The following is an 18,519-nucleotide window of genomic DNA, read 5'->3' as shown; positions in this document are numbered from 1 at the left end:
ACAGTCTTTTTAGTGCCAAAGTTCCTCTTTTTGTTATTATACTTCCACCTGCAGCTCAACAGGGAAACACTGTCCGAGGAAACACAAAGAGGGAATTTGATGCTAAAAAGACTGTAAATGTGTCAGATATCCACTTGATATGACTAACTCAGACTGATGAAGCTGAATAGAAGCTTCACACAGACTTTTAAATGACTGTGTGGACACACTGTGGATTTTATCCTCCATCACTAACATTGAAAGCACATTTGAAGGATCTTTTAATATCCAGTATGAACAGGAGGAATGATTACAGCGAGGAAAACCTCTTTCACTGTTCATATGGACACCTGACTGCTGCTTTAACACACACATGAAAAACTGTGAACTGTAATAAGTTAAATTATTGATCTTTAATGAGCTGTGATTTTTCTCACCTTCACAATTCTAATAAAATACATTCTGTAGCTGGATTGTTGTAGACGAACCTACATTTATATTTCTTTAATCCATCTTGAATCTTCACCAGGTTCACCACAATTATCCTGAAATAGAAAATATGTAATAAATCCATGTTTGAAGCTTATATGAGACTTTGAGAAGCAGATAAGTGGAAGAAAACGCCAACAAAAAAGACTGAAGACTGGCAACAAGAGTCTCCTGTGTGCAGCAGATGTCAGATTACATGAAAGATTGTAACTTGCACAACATACACACATATATATTTATGTTTTCAGGCAGGTAGACCGTAAATCCACGGGCATGTGTGTGTGTACTGTACACCTGCACCTGTAGTAACAAGGTAAAACTGTATTTATGTCTCTTATTGTGTGTAAAGCAGCAGCAGAATACTTCCTGTCTGTGTTTATCTGTAATATCACACCTGTCAGGGAGTAACAGTAGCAGATTACTCTTGTAACTAACGAGCCGAGCGGCCGATCAGTCTGCTCGTTATCTCATTAGACGACGGCAGAGCAGAGGTCGAGTCGTTTGGGCGTCTTGTTGACGTGATTGGTGCGCGGTGTCATTACAGGGCGACAGTAACAACCTCTGATTGGTTAATTGGTTAATGGAAGATAAATAGCCACTTAATTGACATAAAAGGGTCCAATCACAGCAATTAATGTTAATTACCAGGCAATTAGACGGACTAAGGAGAGAGAGAGAGGGAGAGAGAGAGATGAAAGGTGGAGCTGCGAGAGTCTGAGAGGAGAGAAAGAGCGACGAAGAAACGAAGAGTCAGAGTGTAAAGAAACGAGGAGAAACGGATGGAAAAAGGTTTTATTCAACAAGGTTTGAGTCTCTTTTTCAACCAGAGAGACGAAGAGTCACAAAATAAAGAGATTCTGACAGCAGAGACAGAAGCAGCAAAACAAAAATAAATATGTTTTATATTTTCAAGGCAACTTATTCAATAAATGTTTGTCTTTTGTGTCTGAAACCTTTCAAGTTTCAGCTGTCAACTAATTATCTTTTGTTTAAATAATTTACTTTTCTTATTTAAAACTCAAAAGTTTGAGGTGTACAAATTCAGAAATCTAAACCTTTACGACTCATAAAAGTAATTTTTTCCTCTTTGCGTCAACACAGACGTTAACGAGTCTAAAATCTGATATTTCATCCACTAGTTTTCATCAGAAACAAGAAGTGAACATAATTCTGACTCATCATCATCTTTTAAGTTGATATGTTGAACATGTTAGCAAACAGTTGCTTGTTTCCACATCCAGCAGTTACAACATGATCATCACATTAATAATGTCAATAATTAATCGTGGGGTTCCTCAGGGTTCTATTCTTGATCCTTTGTAGTTTCAGTTTGGTTGAAATGATGTTTTTTGTCCACTTTATTTTAGCAGAATAGTTTCTAAACATGACTTCTGTCATATCATCAGCTTATAGAGTAGTTGTGGCTAACTTGTTAGCAAACAGTTGCTTTATTTCCACATCCAGCAGTTACGGAGCAACATTATCATTCATGTGGAGTCGTGTTTCTGTCCAATATTCACTCTCTTTTAGCTGTTTTTACTCTCTACCAACTCCTGAGGGAAATATCTGGCTCTTTAGCTGCTAAATGCTCCACTATGTTCACCAGCTAGTCTACAGCTAACTGTGTCTGTTTGGTGCTGAGCAGGTAGTGTACAGCGGCTTTTTACAGCTTTTTCTCTGAAAACGACGCTATGAGAGTGAACCAGAACAGTAAAGTTGAACTTTAGGGCGATTAGTTAATGTCCCATCATATAAAACTGCACTTCACTGCTTGTGATTAACAGTAGCTAGCAGACCAGAGTCATCTATAGTTCAAACTCCAAGAACACTTCATTTCCCATAATGCAGCTGGATAGTGTCTTTCATTAGAGCCTCCCTGCAGGTAAACATCCACTCCTCCAGTTTGTTTTATATTAACAGTGATCACGTTTTCAGTCTCAGGAGAGTAGTCCTGTGTACGACAGACGCCACTGAGCATGTGCAGGAACACTAGCTTGTTGTGCTACATATCACAACCTCTTGACTTTGTACTGAAGCTCTTTGAGAAATGTATAATGTCTGGGTCACAGTCTGATCAATACGGCGATTGTTAACTGTAAAGAGAACTGTGTCTTCATGCGTACACGGTGTTCTCTTCCTCACACAGAACTACTCTCTGGAGACTGAAAACCTGAACGCTGTTATTAGTCTTTGGAGCCGTTTCTAAACAAACTAACGTGACCAAACTCTTCATGATGAAGGAACATGTGACCCAGTGCAGCGCTGTGACTCACTGACATGTTTTTAATGAGATATATCAGGCTTTGATACACACACAATACTTGTTAGTAGAGCAGTTCCTTGTTGGTTTGGATCCAAACATGAAGATTTGTTGACTAGAAGAAAGATTTAGAAGATCTGCAGACTGATCCTTTAAACATGTGTAAATTCATGGTGGAGTGCTCCTTTAAATAAGCTTTAAAAAGGAACAAGGTTTGACTCCGTTTTAGTTGAGTTTAATTATCGCTTCCTCCCGCGAGACGGTTTACAGTTTCACTTTGTTCTCGTTTCTTTCTTCAGTCGTCAGTTTCACATAAAAATCATTTGTGTCTCATGTTTCTGTCACCTGCTTCCACAGAGGTGTGACAGAGTGTCACAGGTGAGCGCAGTGTTTGGATAAATGTCGAGTGTTTGCCGAGAGACTCAGAGCCACAGTTGGCCTTCATCCCAAACACACACACACACACACACACACACACACACACACACACACACACACACACACACACACACACATAGAGTCTCTACAGTCACTGGCGTCCGCTGTGCTCTGGTCCACTTCCTGTGGAGCTAATGGTCTTCCTGTCAGTCACAAGGCAATTAATTACCGTGGTGACGCTCATTAATAAAGGTTTCACCCCACTGAGTGACACAGCCTGTGTGTGTGTGTGTGTGTGTGTGTGTGTGTGTGTGTGTGTGTGTGTGTGTTTCCAGCCGCCCCAGGAAGTTCCAAAGCTTGGATCTGTCACCAGCTGTCCATTACTGAACACACACACACACACACACACACACACACACACACACACACACACACACACACGTACAGTGTCTCTGTCTTAAGTCCAGTCCGTGATGACAGACTGTGATAAGTTATCTGCTTTTGTTGGCTGGGTGTGTGTGTGTGTGTGTGTGTGTGTGTGTGTGTGTGTGTGTGTGTGTGTGTGTGTGTGTGTGTGTGTGTGTGTGTGTGTGTGTGTGTGCGTGACAGAGTACACACATGCTGTTGTGGGATTTTCCCACACCAACATCCATAATAATCCATATTGATTTTTGGTGTTTTCTGATTGGTTTATTTGCTGCAGCAGAAGTTTGATAATAAAGTAAACATGAACTGTGAGAACTAGTTATTCATCAGTTCGGTCAGTTGTTACCTTCATACACACATCTCATATACATAATGACACAAGCTGTTAAAGGCATATTATTAAAGACGTGTTTTAAGATGGATATAAATGCTCTACTTTGAATAATAATGTTTGTCTGATTGACATTTTCCATAAAAAAGTTCAGTTTTCTTGTTAAAATCCATAAGATGACGTCTCCTCTTTCTCTCATGTGGAGCTGCATTTATTGTATGAAAGGTGCTATACAAATAAAAAGTTTATTATTAATATTATGCGCATGATTTGTGACATCACAACTAGTTTGGAGCCAATCGTGGCTCAGTATTCAACTTATACAAGTGTGACGTGGAGACTTGAAGCCTCTGGTGAGAATAGACTTTACAGTGAAGGAGGAAACATCTGGTGTCCAGCAGGAAAACTGTAGAAATGAAAAATATTTACGTCTTTAGAGATTCTGGTGTTTTACATGAGGGAGAAGGAGGAGAGTACGGTGGCCCCGAGGTGCCAAACACAAAAACATTTCACAGAATACAACATCATTTCATAAAACACGTGTTCTGTGAGACTGCAGCCAGGTGAGGCGGTAAACAACAGGAAGTCAATACTTTTAGAGGCTGTTGATCATCTTCACCCTCCTCTCTCTCTCTCTCTCTCTCTCTCTCTCTCTCTCTCTCTCTCTCTCTCTCTCTCTCTCTCTCTCTCTCTCTCTCTGCAGGGCTGTCCTCAGATCCTGCCCACCTCCGACATCCTGGTCCCGGCCGGGATGGTTCGTCCGATAACGTTGCGAGCTCGTAACCTCCCTCAGCCGCAGTCGGGTCAGAAGAACTACGAGTGTGTGTTCAACATCCAGGGCAAAGTTCAACGCATCCCCGCCGTCCGCTTCAACTCCTCCTGCATCCAGTGTCAGAACACCTCGGTGAGACAGACTACGCTACCCAGCATGCACTGCTGCTCGCTTACTGCAGGGGTTATTCTCTCTGTGTGTGTGTGTGTCAACAACTCATCTGTCTTTTGCCTTCTACAGTCATGCTAGCAGCTCTGTGCAGTTGTTCTTTGTACACTAGTAGTTGAAGTAGCAGTTGTCATGGTGATATCATTTATATCTTCCTCACATCAATACGTGAAACTAACAGAAATGTCATATTTCCATCACGTTTTCCATCGTTTAAGCTTTAATTGTCGCTGTTTTAATGACGTCATCTTCTTCTGCAACGGTTTAATGGCGCCGACCGGTAGAATTAGCGCCACCTGCTGTTTATCTGCTAAGGAGAGCGAACGGAAACAAACTTTAATCTGAGACGACTGAACAAAATAAAACCGACTCAGCTGAGAGGAGAGTGAAGGTGACTTAGTGGAGACATACCTGCAGACATCAGCAAACTCTCTCTCACACACACACACACACACACAGACTTTCTTCCATTGTATTGGATGACATCACCACTCTCACTACAACCGCCACCTCTTCACCTCAACGACCTCTATCTCTCTGGTTGTCACGGTGACTTCAGGGTGTCTTGTCATGTCATTAGTCAGCGTGACCCCCTCTGCCCCTACATGTGTGCGTGTGTGTGTGTGTGATGACCCGGTGACCTCCAGGGGTCAGAGGTCAGTTTATAGGTGGACAGCTAGTATTGATGTGTCTGACTGAGATTCAATTATCAAGAACATACACACACACACACACACACACACACACACAAACACATTGATTGATTATTGTCCTTTACCGAGATGACACTCGCCATCCGCCGTCCTGCATTCTGAAAACACACACACACACACACACACCAACTGTTGTCCGTCTGCTCTCGCTCATTTCCTGTCCTTCATCTGTCTTCCTGTCGCTGAGCCCGCCCTGAAGACGCCTCACACACACACACACACAGATTGCACTGACATACCGCCACTAAATGCAGACAGCAGCAACACACACACACATACATACATACAGATGGTCAGTGTGTGTGTGTGTATTTAATTAAGTTACTATTCCCAGAGGAAATTGGCCATTTAGTACAACACACACACACACACACACACACACACACACACACACACACACACAATTCCTGCAGTTTTAACATTCCTCACACAGATGATGTTCAGTCTTCAAAATACAAGCACGTTGTCAGTATTTGTCCGCAGCAGACAGAAACAGCATTTACAGTCTAATGAGATTTTTAATTGAATGTAGAGATGATTCAGTCGCCGGTTAGTTCGTCGTACAGCTGTGTCAGACATTTGGACAAACTCAAACATAAAACGTCACAAACAAAGACGCGCTGATCTGTCGCCGTACTTAAAGAAGAGTTCGGTGTTTGGGAAGCAGTCGGGCGTTATGGAGAATTTCGTTATGTCGCGGACACCGTCATGTTGTGTCATGCAATGTGATTGGATAGTGTTACTAACGTCGCCATGGAGACTGAACTTCCTTATTGATATTTTGGTCTGTGACTTTAGATAACTTATAACGTCTTTGTTTAATTAGTTCCGGTCGGGATGATATAAACAAGCCGGCTGGAGGATAGTGTCTGGTTACCATGGAGACAACTGAAACCTTTCGCCAAAGCATAAATTGAAAAACATCACGCGACTCTTTAGTTTTTGTAGAGTGACCTGCCATAAATTAGCCTTTATTCTATTTGTTGATCAGTCTCATGTCTTTGTGTTCAGCTCAAAGGTCAGGATGTTGTTAGCATAGCTTAGCATAAAGACTGGAAGCAGGGGGAAACTGCTAGCATGGCTCTGTCAAAAATTCAAAAATACACCTACATGCACCTCTTAAACTCCCTGATTAACATGTTGTATCTCATTTGTTTTCTCTCTGAGGTTTTCAAAACACGAGGCATGAGCCACAATTTGCTCAAAACTCATCCTTTGAGTCATAACTCAGTCATCTGAACACATATTATACACATATTTTTAGATTCAGTGTGATTTATAATCAAGAATATATGCAATGACATCTGCAAGTATGTTTACATGTTGTTTAATGTGCTGCAGCTGAGCCGCTAATTAGCTACCTAGCTGCTAACTGACGTTAGCGGTGCACTTTTCCCTGGTGAATGTTTGTTTGGTGGCTCGTCCAACAAGCTGCAGGACAAGACGTGTGTTCATGTTTGTAAGTTAGATAAGAAGGAGACTTTAGCAGGAAAGCTAATGTGGGTTGTTGTTCAGAGTCTGTGGCTCTTGTGTTGTGTAGCAGGATGCAATCAGGCTCAGTGTGACCGTCTGCTCTGCCGATGATAGAGCGACACGTTATCGCTTTATGAAAAGATTTAATTTGCTGTAAGGAAAGGAGGAGATTGAATGGTATTAAATCAAATTAATGTAAATTTAGGGGGTGCCATCAATATTAATTTCTCTCTTTTGGTTTCTGATTTTTTTTCAAAGGCGAACGAAGGAAGTGATTTACAGATCAGATATGTTTCTGTAGGAGGCAAAAAAAAAGTCAGTTTAATTTCAGTTGGAGTTGAAGCTACACCTTTACACGTGTAAAAACTGTACTGACTTTGTAATTTTAATTTAAAGAAGTTTTTGAATTTTTCCATTCACTTCAATATCACAGCAGCATCTAGTGGTCGTTAGAGGAACTACAGCTGAACTCACTTCAACTCTCAGAGAAGAAGAAAAGAGACAAAGTCGCAGTTTTTAACAGGAACACACACACACACACACACACACACACACACACACACACACTCCTGCTGCTGTTGCCAGGCACCTCTGACCCCATAGTGACAGGCCTAGCAACCAGTTAGGGGTTACCATGGGGACGACAGATCCACACACACGCTCCAACAGTGTCCAGCAGTACTGTGACATTAAGACCCAGCAGGAGAGAAAGAGAAAAAGAGACGGTAAGAAAACCAGACAGAAACAGGAAGAGAAATATACCGACGAGGAAAAAAAACAACGGAGAGAAAAAAAATAAAAAAAAAGAGAAAAAGGAATTAAGATCGACATGAGTTTATTGCACCGGTGGGGAAAATATTTCTCAGTGAATTACACAGAATAACAAGCCAAGTGATAAATAACACAGATCACACAATTACATCACAGCGCTCAGCAGGTCCCAGAAAGCCAATAGACACCAAGAAGGAAGCTTTATGAAGACAGAGGGAGAAAGAGGAGGCACGTGACACCGAGCAGAGCGCCAAGGAGGAACATAAAACCGCTGGAGTCCACTGAAAAGGACAATATATACAGTTCTTACACACTAATATGTCTGTGTAAAGAGTTGCCTGTGTGTGTGTGTGTGTGTTCATGCTGGCTGTAAGAGACCCACAGTCCTCCTTCTGTTCAAGTTGAAGATGACGATAATATGAGGCTTCATCTGTCTGAGTTAAACAAATAAAGTGGATACATCAAAACTTAAACACGGCCGGGGAGGAAAAAAAGTAGACTCGGAGTGTAAAAATCAGAGGGAGTCCCCGGTAAAAGCCTCTCGGAGTCAGTGTGGATTTATCCAGTTGAGATATTTCACTCTGAACCATAAAAGGTAACCTCATGGTGGTGCTAGAGATCACTAAAGTCAGAGGGATTCATCCTCTGGTGAGCATGAACGAGTTTTGTGCAAATCCATAAAGTAGTTGTTGAGATATCACAGGATAAGTGACTCAGTGTGCGTTGTCACGTAAATAAAAATGAAAACTTTGACCTGCTGGTGGCACGAGAGGAAAAGTTGGTTGCAGTATTTCCTCTGAGGACCTTGAATATCTGTTGCACATTTCATCTGGAATCTATCTATTATATGTTGAGATATTTCACTCTGAACCACAAAAGTTAACCTCATGGTGGTGCTAGAGATCACTAAAGTCAGAAGGATGCTTCCTCTGGCGAGCATGAACGTCTGAACTGGGTTTTGTGCAAATCCATCAAGTGGTTGTTGAGATACAGTCTATCACAGGATAAGTCAATCAATTTATCAGTCAATTTTTATTTATATAGCGCCAAATCACAACAAAAGTCATCTCAGGGCACTTTTCACATAGAGCAGGTCAAGACCGTACTCTTTAATTTACAGAGACCCAATAATTCCCCCATGAGCAGCACTTGGCGACAGCAGTAAGGAAAAACTCCCCTTTAACGGGAAGAAACCTCAAACAGAACCCGGCTCTTGGTGGGCGGCCATCTGCTTTGACCGGTTGGGTTGAGAGAGAGAAAGAAAGAGGGAAAGGGGGAGGGGGGACAGAATAACAACAATCATAACAATATCAATAAGTAGCAATAGCCATGGAAGGATGCAAACAGGACTGCGAAGGACCGCGAAGGTTCGGCCTGCAACCCAGGGTTTCCTGCGAGATGAGAAAGCACAAAAAACTAAAGTCAGAGGGATTCATCCTCTGGTGAGCATGAACGAGTTTTGTGCAAATCCATCAAGTAGTTGTTGAGATACAGTCTATCACAGGATAAGTGACTCAGTGTGCGTTGTCACGTAAATAAAAATGAAAACTTTGACCTGCTGGTGGCACGAGAGGAAAAGTTGGTTGCAGTATTTCCTCTGGGGACCTTGAATGTCTGTTGTCATGGCAACCTATCTATTATTTGTTGAGATATTTCACTCTGAACCATAAAAGTTAACCTCATGACGGCATTAGAGGAAAAGCTAGAGGATCACCAAAGTCACCCAAAGTCAGTCATATTGATCCTCAGGGGAAACATGAATGTCTGAACCAAAGTTCATGGCAATTCATCCAACAGTTGTTGAGTAAGAGTCAACCTAAACCGCTGGAGGAAAAGTCAGATGATCACCAAATTGGTGAGAATGTTTCTTGCAGGGATCTGATATTTGTTGAGATATTTCACTCTGAACTACAAAGGTTAGGTTAACCTCATGGTGATGTCAGAGGAGAAGTTTGCCAAAGTCAGTAGGATTCATCCTCTGAGGAACGTTAATGTCTCAACCAAATTTAACCAAAACAATCCATCTGATAGTTGTGGAGATATTTCACTCTGAATCACAAAGGTTAGGGTTAACCTCATGGTGATGTCAGAGGGAAAAGTCAAGCAGGATTCATCCTCTGAAGAACGTTAATTTCACCGAAATCCATTTGATAGCTGTTGAGATATTTCAGTCTGAGCTAAAAATGGCCAACATGCGCCTACCAGGACGTCTCCCTGCGCCGTGACTCAGAGCAGAAACACGGTGTGAGCAAACACAAAGACAGAGTTCGGTGCTAAAAAGACGACGGGTATCAAAACCTCAATACTTGGCAGTTTGGTTGTGGTGTGTGTGTGTGTGAGTGAGTGTGTGTGTGTGTGTTGAGGAGCAGTCGGAGGTCCGGTTGTGTTTGTGTGTGATCAGTAACGGCTTCAAAACGTCACGTCGAGGTTCTAGTGAACTGCGTTCAGGAGCGTGTGTCACTGTAAGAGCTGCAGATAAGAGCTGCGTTCAACATCAGCTCTGATTGTGATCTGTGGTGTCAGTGTGAGCGTTCAACAGCACCCTCTCTCTCTCCTTTCATTTTCTTATACCGCCTGTGTGTGTGTGTGTGTGTGTGTGTGTGTGTGTGTGTGTGCGTGCAGCAGTCTGAGTTATGATGCTGCTCCGTTGGGCTCAGCTGGCTGCTTTTAATGGAAAACCAGGGCATTAGACACACACACACACACATCGCTCTCTTTCGATTGGTCCTGGTATTCCACATATTTCAGCTGTGTGGTCATCACTCCAACACACACACACACACATACACACACACACACATACACACTCACACAATCACACATGCATGCACACACTCATATGCACACAATGTTATGAATAATATGGTCGCTCTAGCAGCTCTGCAGAAAAGATCATTTTAATATCAACGCTTTATTAATTGCAAACGTGTGTGTGTGTGTGTGTTAGAGTGTGTGTGTGTGTTGGAGTGTGTGTGTGTTTGAGTGTGTGCAAATGTGTGTGTGTGTGAGGTAAAAAGCAGTAAAATCCTGGTTGGATGGTGAAGTAGTTTTTGCTGAGGATGGAATATTGTACTGAAAGCTGCCGTGACTTAATGAAATTTGTTAATTTTGTGTGGGTGTGTGTGGGTGCGTATATTTGCAGTGTGTGTGTGCACATGCAGGGTGTGTGTGTGTGCGTGCATATGCAGTGTGTGTGTGTGTGTGTGTGTCTTGTAGTGTGGTACAGTAGATTCTTACAGTAGATATTTTTGCTGAAGTGAGGTTATCAAGCTGCCACCCCTTAATGAATCTATCTGTGTGTGTGTGTGTGTGTGTTTGTGTGTGCGTGTGTGTGTGTGTTCCATGTGCTTTAAGTTAATTAAATGAGCAGTAGACCAGAGTCATTAAGACACATTGATTTTCAATCTTTCAAAAAACTCAACTTCTCTCTCTAACCGATCCTTTGCGCGTGTGCGTGTGTGCGTGTGCGTGTGCGTGTGCGTGTGTGTGTGTGTGTGTGTGTGTGTGTGTGTGTGTGTCAGATTATCTGGTGTCAGTCGAGTTGAGCTGACATATTTAGGACGCAGCCTCTCTCTGTCTTTTCAACAGGATTGTAGATGAGTTGTATTGTTCATTTCACAGACACACATACATCCACATTAATATTTTTTTGTTCCATTAACTCCCTGCTGTTTACCTGAGACGAGACACACAGGGACCAGCAGGTAGATCAGGTTCCCATCAGCTCTAAATCCATTATGTTGTTTCTTTGGCTGCTTTTTGTTGGTTACCATGGAGACCTGCAGCCACCATGACAACACCACTCTGTGTGTGCGTGTGTGTATGTGTCTGTGTATGTGTCTGTTAGTGTGCGTTAGTGTGCATGTGACCATTTTCCATCTCTTTTTCTTTAAAGCAGTATCTCTGCTGAGTTTATTTCCTCTATGGACAGTCTTTGTTTCTAATAGCAATAGAAATATAAGATGTACAACGCTTAGCTGTGCAAATAGTACTTGTGGTAACATTAGCTTTAGTATCATTAGTTTTAGTAACATTTCCTTAGGATAATTAGCTGTAGTAATGTTAGTTTTAGTATGATAAACTGTGATAACACTAGCTGTAGTATCATTAGCTGTAGTAGCATTAGCTTGAGTATCATTAGCTTTAGTAACATTACCTTAGGTTAATTAGCTGTAGTAATGTTAGCTTTAGTATGACAAACTGTGATAACATTAGCTGTAGTAGCATTAGCTTTAGTATCATTAGCCGTAGAAGCATTAGCTTTAGTATCATTAGCTGTAGAAGCATTAGCTTTAGTATCATTAGCTGTAGTAACATTAGTTTTTAGTATCATTAGCTGTAACATTAGCTTGAGTATCATTAGCTGTAGTAACATTACCTTAGGTTAATTAGCTTTAGTATGACAAACTGTGATAACATTAGCTGTAGTAGCATTAGCTTTAGAATCATTAGCTGTAGTAGCATTAGCTGTAGTAATGTTAGTTTAGTATGATAAACTGTGATAACATTAGCTGTGGTAGCATTAGCTTTAGAATCATTAGCTGTAGTAGCATTAGCTGTAGTAATGTTAGTTTAGTATGATAAACTGTGATAACATTAGCTGTGGTAGCACTAGCTATAGTATCATTAGCAGCAAAACAGTGTTAATATTGCTACAGGTAATATTTTACAATACTGTAAAAATATTATCTGTAGCAATAGCTTTAGCAATATTAGCTATATTAACAGCCACAGTTACATTGGCTGTTTTCACTGTTGTATTATTAGCTAAAGTAAGTTCACCTTTGGTAACAATTGTACAAATATTATCTAGCAAAAGCTGTAATAAAGTGAACATTAGCTGTAATATTAGCTGTGGTATCATTAGATAATAGCAGCACTAGCTACTATAAATTGTAGAAATGTTGGGGATAGTATGACTATATAGTTGTACAAATATTAGCGTAAACTGTTAAAACCATTCAAGAATAATAACTCAGGTAATATTAGCCTAGGGGTCTACATATTGTACAAATATTAGCTGTAGTATTGGCACCAATGTTATAGTGTTAGAAAAATGAACATTAGCCGTAGTAACTGTAGTAATATTAACTATATTTATTTTGGAACACTGACTATTAATATGTTAGCTGTACATCTAACATTAGCTAGGTGTTATAGTGTTAGTTATAGTAACATTAACTAAAGCATTTGGAGTAGGAATACCGGCTGTAGTAACATTGGCTGTAACTGCACAAATATTAGCTTCATAAATATTATATGTAACATGAATATTAGCTGTAATGATTGTAGCAATGTTAGGGTAATAGCTGCACTAACATTACCTACAGTAGCATTGGCTGTAAAGTGGAACATCAGCACAAATATAAAGATTAATTTGCTCTGATACATTATGAAAAACACTTGTGCCATGTGTTGCTGTTCTCATTAAACATATTGTCTGTGGATCTTTTAAATTTTTGCACTCCCTGATACAGTTATAGCTCCTAATGTATTGTGTGTCTCCTTCATTTCTTCTCCCTTTTCTTTAATTAAAGTTTCTTCCTATTGCCTGATTATAATTAACACAAAATTAAATTTTAAATTATGCCCTCTCTCTCTCTGTCTGTCTGTCTCTCTCTGTAGTATTGGTATGAAGGGGATGAGGCCGGTGATCTCCCAGTGGATTTCTCTATTGTCTGGGATGGAGATTTCTTCATCGACAAACCTATGTCTATGAAAGGTAAAACCTGTTTATCATCATCAGTCAGCACAAACCTCACATCTCTCAACATGTTCAAACTGACCTCAAGTCTGTAAGAGAGAAGATTCAGACTCAGATATACAGAAAAACTCATCATGATACAGACTGACTGCTGCTTTGATTTACGAGTCAACAAAATATATTGACTGTTAAATACATAATCCAGTAGTTTCAGTCAGCAAACTGCAGCAAATGATAAACTGAATATCTTTGAGTTTTAGACTGTTAGTCAGAAAAAACAAGACATCTGAAGACGTCACCATGGACTTTGGGAATATTCACAAATTGATTATTTGAAAAGACTATTGTCAGATTAATCCATAATAAGAATGATGGGTAGTTGCAGCCTTAATTTATTACCTCTATAATCAGTTAAATTAAAAAAGACCTCACCGCATCAGCTATAATGCCAAGTTTGGTCACAATGTTTAAAAAAAAATGTCAAATTTAGTTCTGCTTGACCTTCACTTGGAAAATTTGAATATCTTTTGGTGTTTTAATAGCAATTAGCAATAGCTTTCAGGAAGGAAGTAATGAAATAATAAAATACAATGACAGGAAATGACACAGTAGAAGAAACACAGTATAAAAGGATTAAGGCAACAAACTTAAACTGTATAAACAAGAAAATACAGAATAATGTCTTGGTTTTTCAGTTATTTGTGATATTTTGTTTCTGAATGAACTTTGTAGTAACTTAATATATGGTCTACACAGTATTTAGTACCTTTTGTTCTTGTTTTCACTGCTTCATTTTGCATATAATGGAAGCTGATAATGTATTCTTGTCTCCGTTACGCTTCCTTCTGCTGCTGTGACACTTGAGATTCTCTGTTGGATCAATAAAGTCGATGGTATCTTTTGTGTGTTTGTCAGCGTTGCTGTATAAGTGCGAGGCTCAGCGCTCCAGCTGCGGTCAGTGTCTCAAAGCTCCGCCTACCTTTGAATGCGGTTGGTGCACAGAAACCAGGAAGTGCCTCCTGCGGCAGCACTGCCCCTCACCTGAACAGAACTGGATGCACCACGGACGACACAACCTGCGCTGCAGCCACCCGCGCATCACCAAGGTACAGTAAGGAATCGAACTCGCAACCTGCACTCTCATCATCACGGAGGAATCTTCTGTTATCATCTGTGAAGTAGAAATATCCAAGTGGAAACTTTATGGACTGACAAGAATGGACTCAGTGGGACATTTAGGGGACGTCTGATGAGCTGAGTGGTGGGATTGTTGTGATACTGTTACCTAAATGGTTTATTGCACTACTGCTGTATGAGTGTTTGTATTTGTATGATGAGATCTTTACTTACTGCAGTATAAAGATGCTCCTTTACAAGTAAAACTCTGCATTCAAAATCTTACTTAAAGGACGAGTTCACAATTTTTCTTTCCTAAACCAACAGTCAGGAGCTCAAATGAACAGTGAAACCTGTTTTTCTTGCTGTAATCATTCCTCCTGTTCATACTGACCATTAGAAGATCCCTTCATAATGACCTTACAATGGAAGTGATGGAGGACAAAATCCACAGTCCTCCTTCTGTGCAAAAATGTATTTAAAAGTTTATCTGAAGCTAATATGAAGCTTCAGCGTCCAAATGAGTCAAATCAAGTAGATATCTTTCAACGTTACAGTCTTTTTAGTGTCAAAGTCCCTCTTTTTGTTACTATACTTCCACCTGCAGCTCAACAGGGAAACACTGTCCGAGGAAACACAAAGAGGGAATTTGATGCTAAAAAGACTGTAAATGTGTCAGATATCCACTTGATATGACTAACTCAGACTGCTGAAGCTGAATAGAAGCTTCACACAGACTTTTAAATGACTGTGTGGACACACTGTGGATTTTATCCTCCATCACTAACATTGAAAGCACATTTGAAGGATCTTTTAATATCCAGTATGAACAGGAGGAATGATTACAGCGAGGAAAACCTCTTTCACTGTTACTATGGACACCTGACTGCTGGTTTAAGACACACTTGAGAAATTGTGAACTCGTCCTTTAAAGTATCATAAGTAAAAGTTCTTATTATGCAAAGCGTAAATGTACTTTGTACTTTCCACCACTGATGTTTTGCATCTGTGTGTGTGTGTGTGTGTGGACACTAAAAGCCTTCCAGAGAATCATTCATCAAAGTCAGTAATCATGGATCAATGACTGATAAGTGATTGATCTCCTGCCTCCTCCCCCCACAGATCGATCCTCTGACGGGACCTCGGGAGGGGGGGACGCGGGTGACGATCGAGGGGGAGAACCTGGGTCTGCAGGTGAAGGAGATCGCTCATGTTCAGGTGGCCGGAGTCCGCTGTAACCCCGTCCCGTCGCAGTACATCAGCGCCGAGAGGTGAGTGTTATAGCGTGTTAGCGTGTTAGCATGTTAGCATGTACATGTTCCAGAACACGTCAGAGGCGTGTGCTGACTCTCTCTCTCCGTGTCTCCAGGATTGTGTGTGACATGGCCGAAGCTCTCCTCCCTCATTCTCCCGGTGGACCCGTTGAGCTCTGCATCGGCGTCTGCAGCGCCGAGTATCGAACCCTCTCCACGCAGACCTACTCCTTCGTGGTGAGTGTGTGTCAGAGAATAAATCATTAATGTGAGCGGGTTACTGTCAGCTCTCTCTGCAGTAATCTGGTTCCTTCAACATCTTCAGAACGACAAACACGGTTCAGAGAAACCTGATTTCTGGGTCGTTTAAGCGTTTAAAGGACTCAGACGTCAGACAGAGGAAGTGTCACTGTGGCAGCAGAGTGGGCGGATTAAAGGAGGAATCGTTACAGGCAGAGATGCGTCATCGTTTTAAATTAAAGGGGCCACATTATACCCCTTTTCCACAAGTTAACACAGTTCCCTGACGTCTTAATAAAACGTATCTGACAGTCAAAATACCACAAAGATCCACTGCAGCCTTCAGAACAGCAGGTTTGAGTGTAAATAAACTTAGATTAGATTAGATTAGATTAGATTAGATTAGATTTAGTTGTGATTTAATTGATTTAAATGGATCAAAAGGATGCTGAAATAACTACATCAAGATGTCGACTTGTAAAAAGCCTGAATTCATCCTTTGTTGGGTCTGTCTGCAAGACGACAAGCAAACAACTGCTTGTTTTCTGAATGGAGTTCGGATCAATCAGAGCTAACTGATGCTAACGTCGTAGCTGCTCCATCCACACTCAAAATCTAAAGGCATAACGTTATTGTTAATACACATGGATATCTACATACTGTTTAACTTTAAAATGATCTAAACTCACCAGAATTTAAGATGTTTATTACTGATGCGAGCAGCGGAGGTGGTGTGTGGAGCGTTAGCTGCGGCTAGGTTTAGAAGCAGGATTGAAGATAAATCCACTTAATCCCAAAAGTTTAAAAAATAAAGTCGCCGGGGCTGAGCAGCCGTCTGTCAGCAAGCAGCAGCTCTGTCCCCCCGGTCCAGCCCCCGTGATACGGGTGAATTGTTTGCCCTTAGCTTAGTTTAGCCTAGCCTAGCTTTGCCCCATGTGATGTAAGAAGGGGCATCAAATCTGAACGGCTTGTTGAATCACATGAGTAAACCAGAGCAAACCGGCCCACACCAAACTGACTGGTCTTATAAATACATACACACAAGCACTGAAAAAGTGAGTTTTTCATCATATGGCCCCTTTAATACAAAATTAAATTAAAATATTTTTATTCACAGTCAGCCCCGTCGACGGAGGAAACTTCTTGATTTAACCAATAAAACCACAATATTACAGTTACTCTTAGTTAAAATATTGTTTGAAAGACTTTCATAAAGCCGCAACACAGTAAATAACATGTTGACAGCAGCGTATGACAACATGACTGCATGGAAACAAGTTAAGAGAAGCGCTTCAGTCATCAACACAGAGTCTCACTCATGATGCTGCTGTTGGTTGAAAGTTTAATTTTATTTTGTTCCGAGAAGCTGAGAAACTTTACTTATATAAAATTATGGAAACCAACTGGAAAGCTCGTGCTGCTCACTACAATTAAAACAAAATATACGGCAGGTGACGGCGACAAGGAGAGCTGAAAATGATGTTGTTGTTCATTTTTAAACCAAAATGAGCTGGTTGCAGCTTTTCAGATGTGAAGCTTTTCTGTGCTATACGCAGTAGTTTATACACAGTAAACTGAATATTTATTGGATTTTCTTTCAGTCCAGGCATTTTTCACTATTTTCTGATATTTTACAGACAAAATGTTGAATCACTTGCGTAAAATAATAAGCAGAGTAATTGATAATTATAAAATAATCAGAAGTTGCACCTCTAAACTCTGAAACAGAGGGAGACAGATACATATATTAGTTGCTTTTATCGTGATTTTTAGACTTTATGGTGACAGTCAAACATCTGCCTTCACAAAAGTACTTCAGTCTCACCTCGTGCTCTTCAGCAAGACACCAAACTCTGTCCAGACCCTGAACTTTGACCTCTGACCTCCCAGACTGAACACAACCATCTCCATCCAGCTCAAACCTTCACAGGAGCAAGTCCAGTTATTGAGAGGACATTTTTCTGTGTTTTTAGAAGTAGTTTGGATTATAACCTCTCCTCCTCCTCCTCCTCCTCCTCCTCCTCCTCCTCCTCCAGAGCCCCAGTTTCAGTCGCGTTCGTCCAGAGAAGGGGCCTGTTTCCGGGGGAACCAGACTGACGGTGACGGGTCGACACCTGGACGCCGGCAGCAGCGTCACCGTCTACATCGACAAGGACGAGTGTCTGTTTGTCAAGTGAGTTTTTCATCTACACACGAATTCAAGATTTAATTAATATGTTGTGAAAGAATTATTAAACGTGTAACAACCTCCTCCTCACAGACGGACCAATAGGGAAATAATCTGCATAACTCCCGCCTCCCTGTCCGGCGCTGGCCCCGCCCCCATCCGGCTGATGATTGACAGGGCCGAGGTGACGAGCTCGGAGACCAAATACATCTACACCGAGGACCCGACCATCAGCAGCATCGAACCGAACTGGACCATCCTCAAGTAAACACTCAGATC

General features: G+C 41.1%; 1 protein-coding gene across 1 annotated transcript in view; it reads left to right on the top strand.

The window, feature by feature from the left end:
- plxna3 (plexin A3) overlaps window positions 1–18,519 on the top strand; it is a 60,930-nt gene that overhangs the window by 11,244 nt on the left and 31,167 nt on the right. Inside the window, exons 7-13 of the mRNA XM_042408799.1 lie at window positions 4,567–4,767; window positions 13,386–13,482; window positions 14,380–14,570; window positions 15,703–15,851; window positions 15,950–16,070; window positions 18,110–18,246; window positions 18,334–18,504. Coding sequence (XP_042264733.1) covers window positions 4,567–4,767; window positions 13,386–13,482; window positions 14,380–14,570; window positions 15,703–15,851; window positions 15,950–16,070; window positions 18,110–18,246; window positions 18,334–18,504 — 1,067 coding nt within the window. The remainder of the gene's footprint in view (window positions 1–4,566; window positions 4,768–13,385; window positions 13,483–14,379; window positions 14,571–15,702; window positions 15,852–15,949; window positions 16,071–18,109; window positions 18,247–18,333; window positions 18,505–18,519) is intronic.

This window comes from Thunnus maccoyii, chromosome 4 (genome assembly GCF_910596095.1).
Source record: "Thunnus maccoyii chromosome 4, fThuMac1.1, whole genome shotgun sequence".
NCBI lineage: Eukaryota > Metazoa > Chordata > Actinopteri > Scombriformes > Scombridae > Thunnus > Thunnus maccoyii.
The sequence above is the reverse complement of the archived record's forward strand: the minus strand, read 5'-3'. Positions and strand labels throughout refer to the sequence as shown.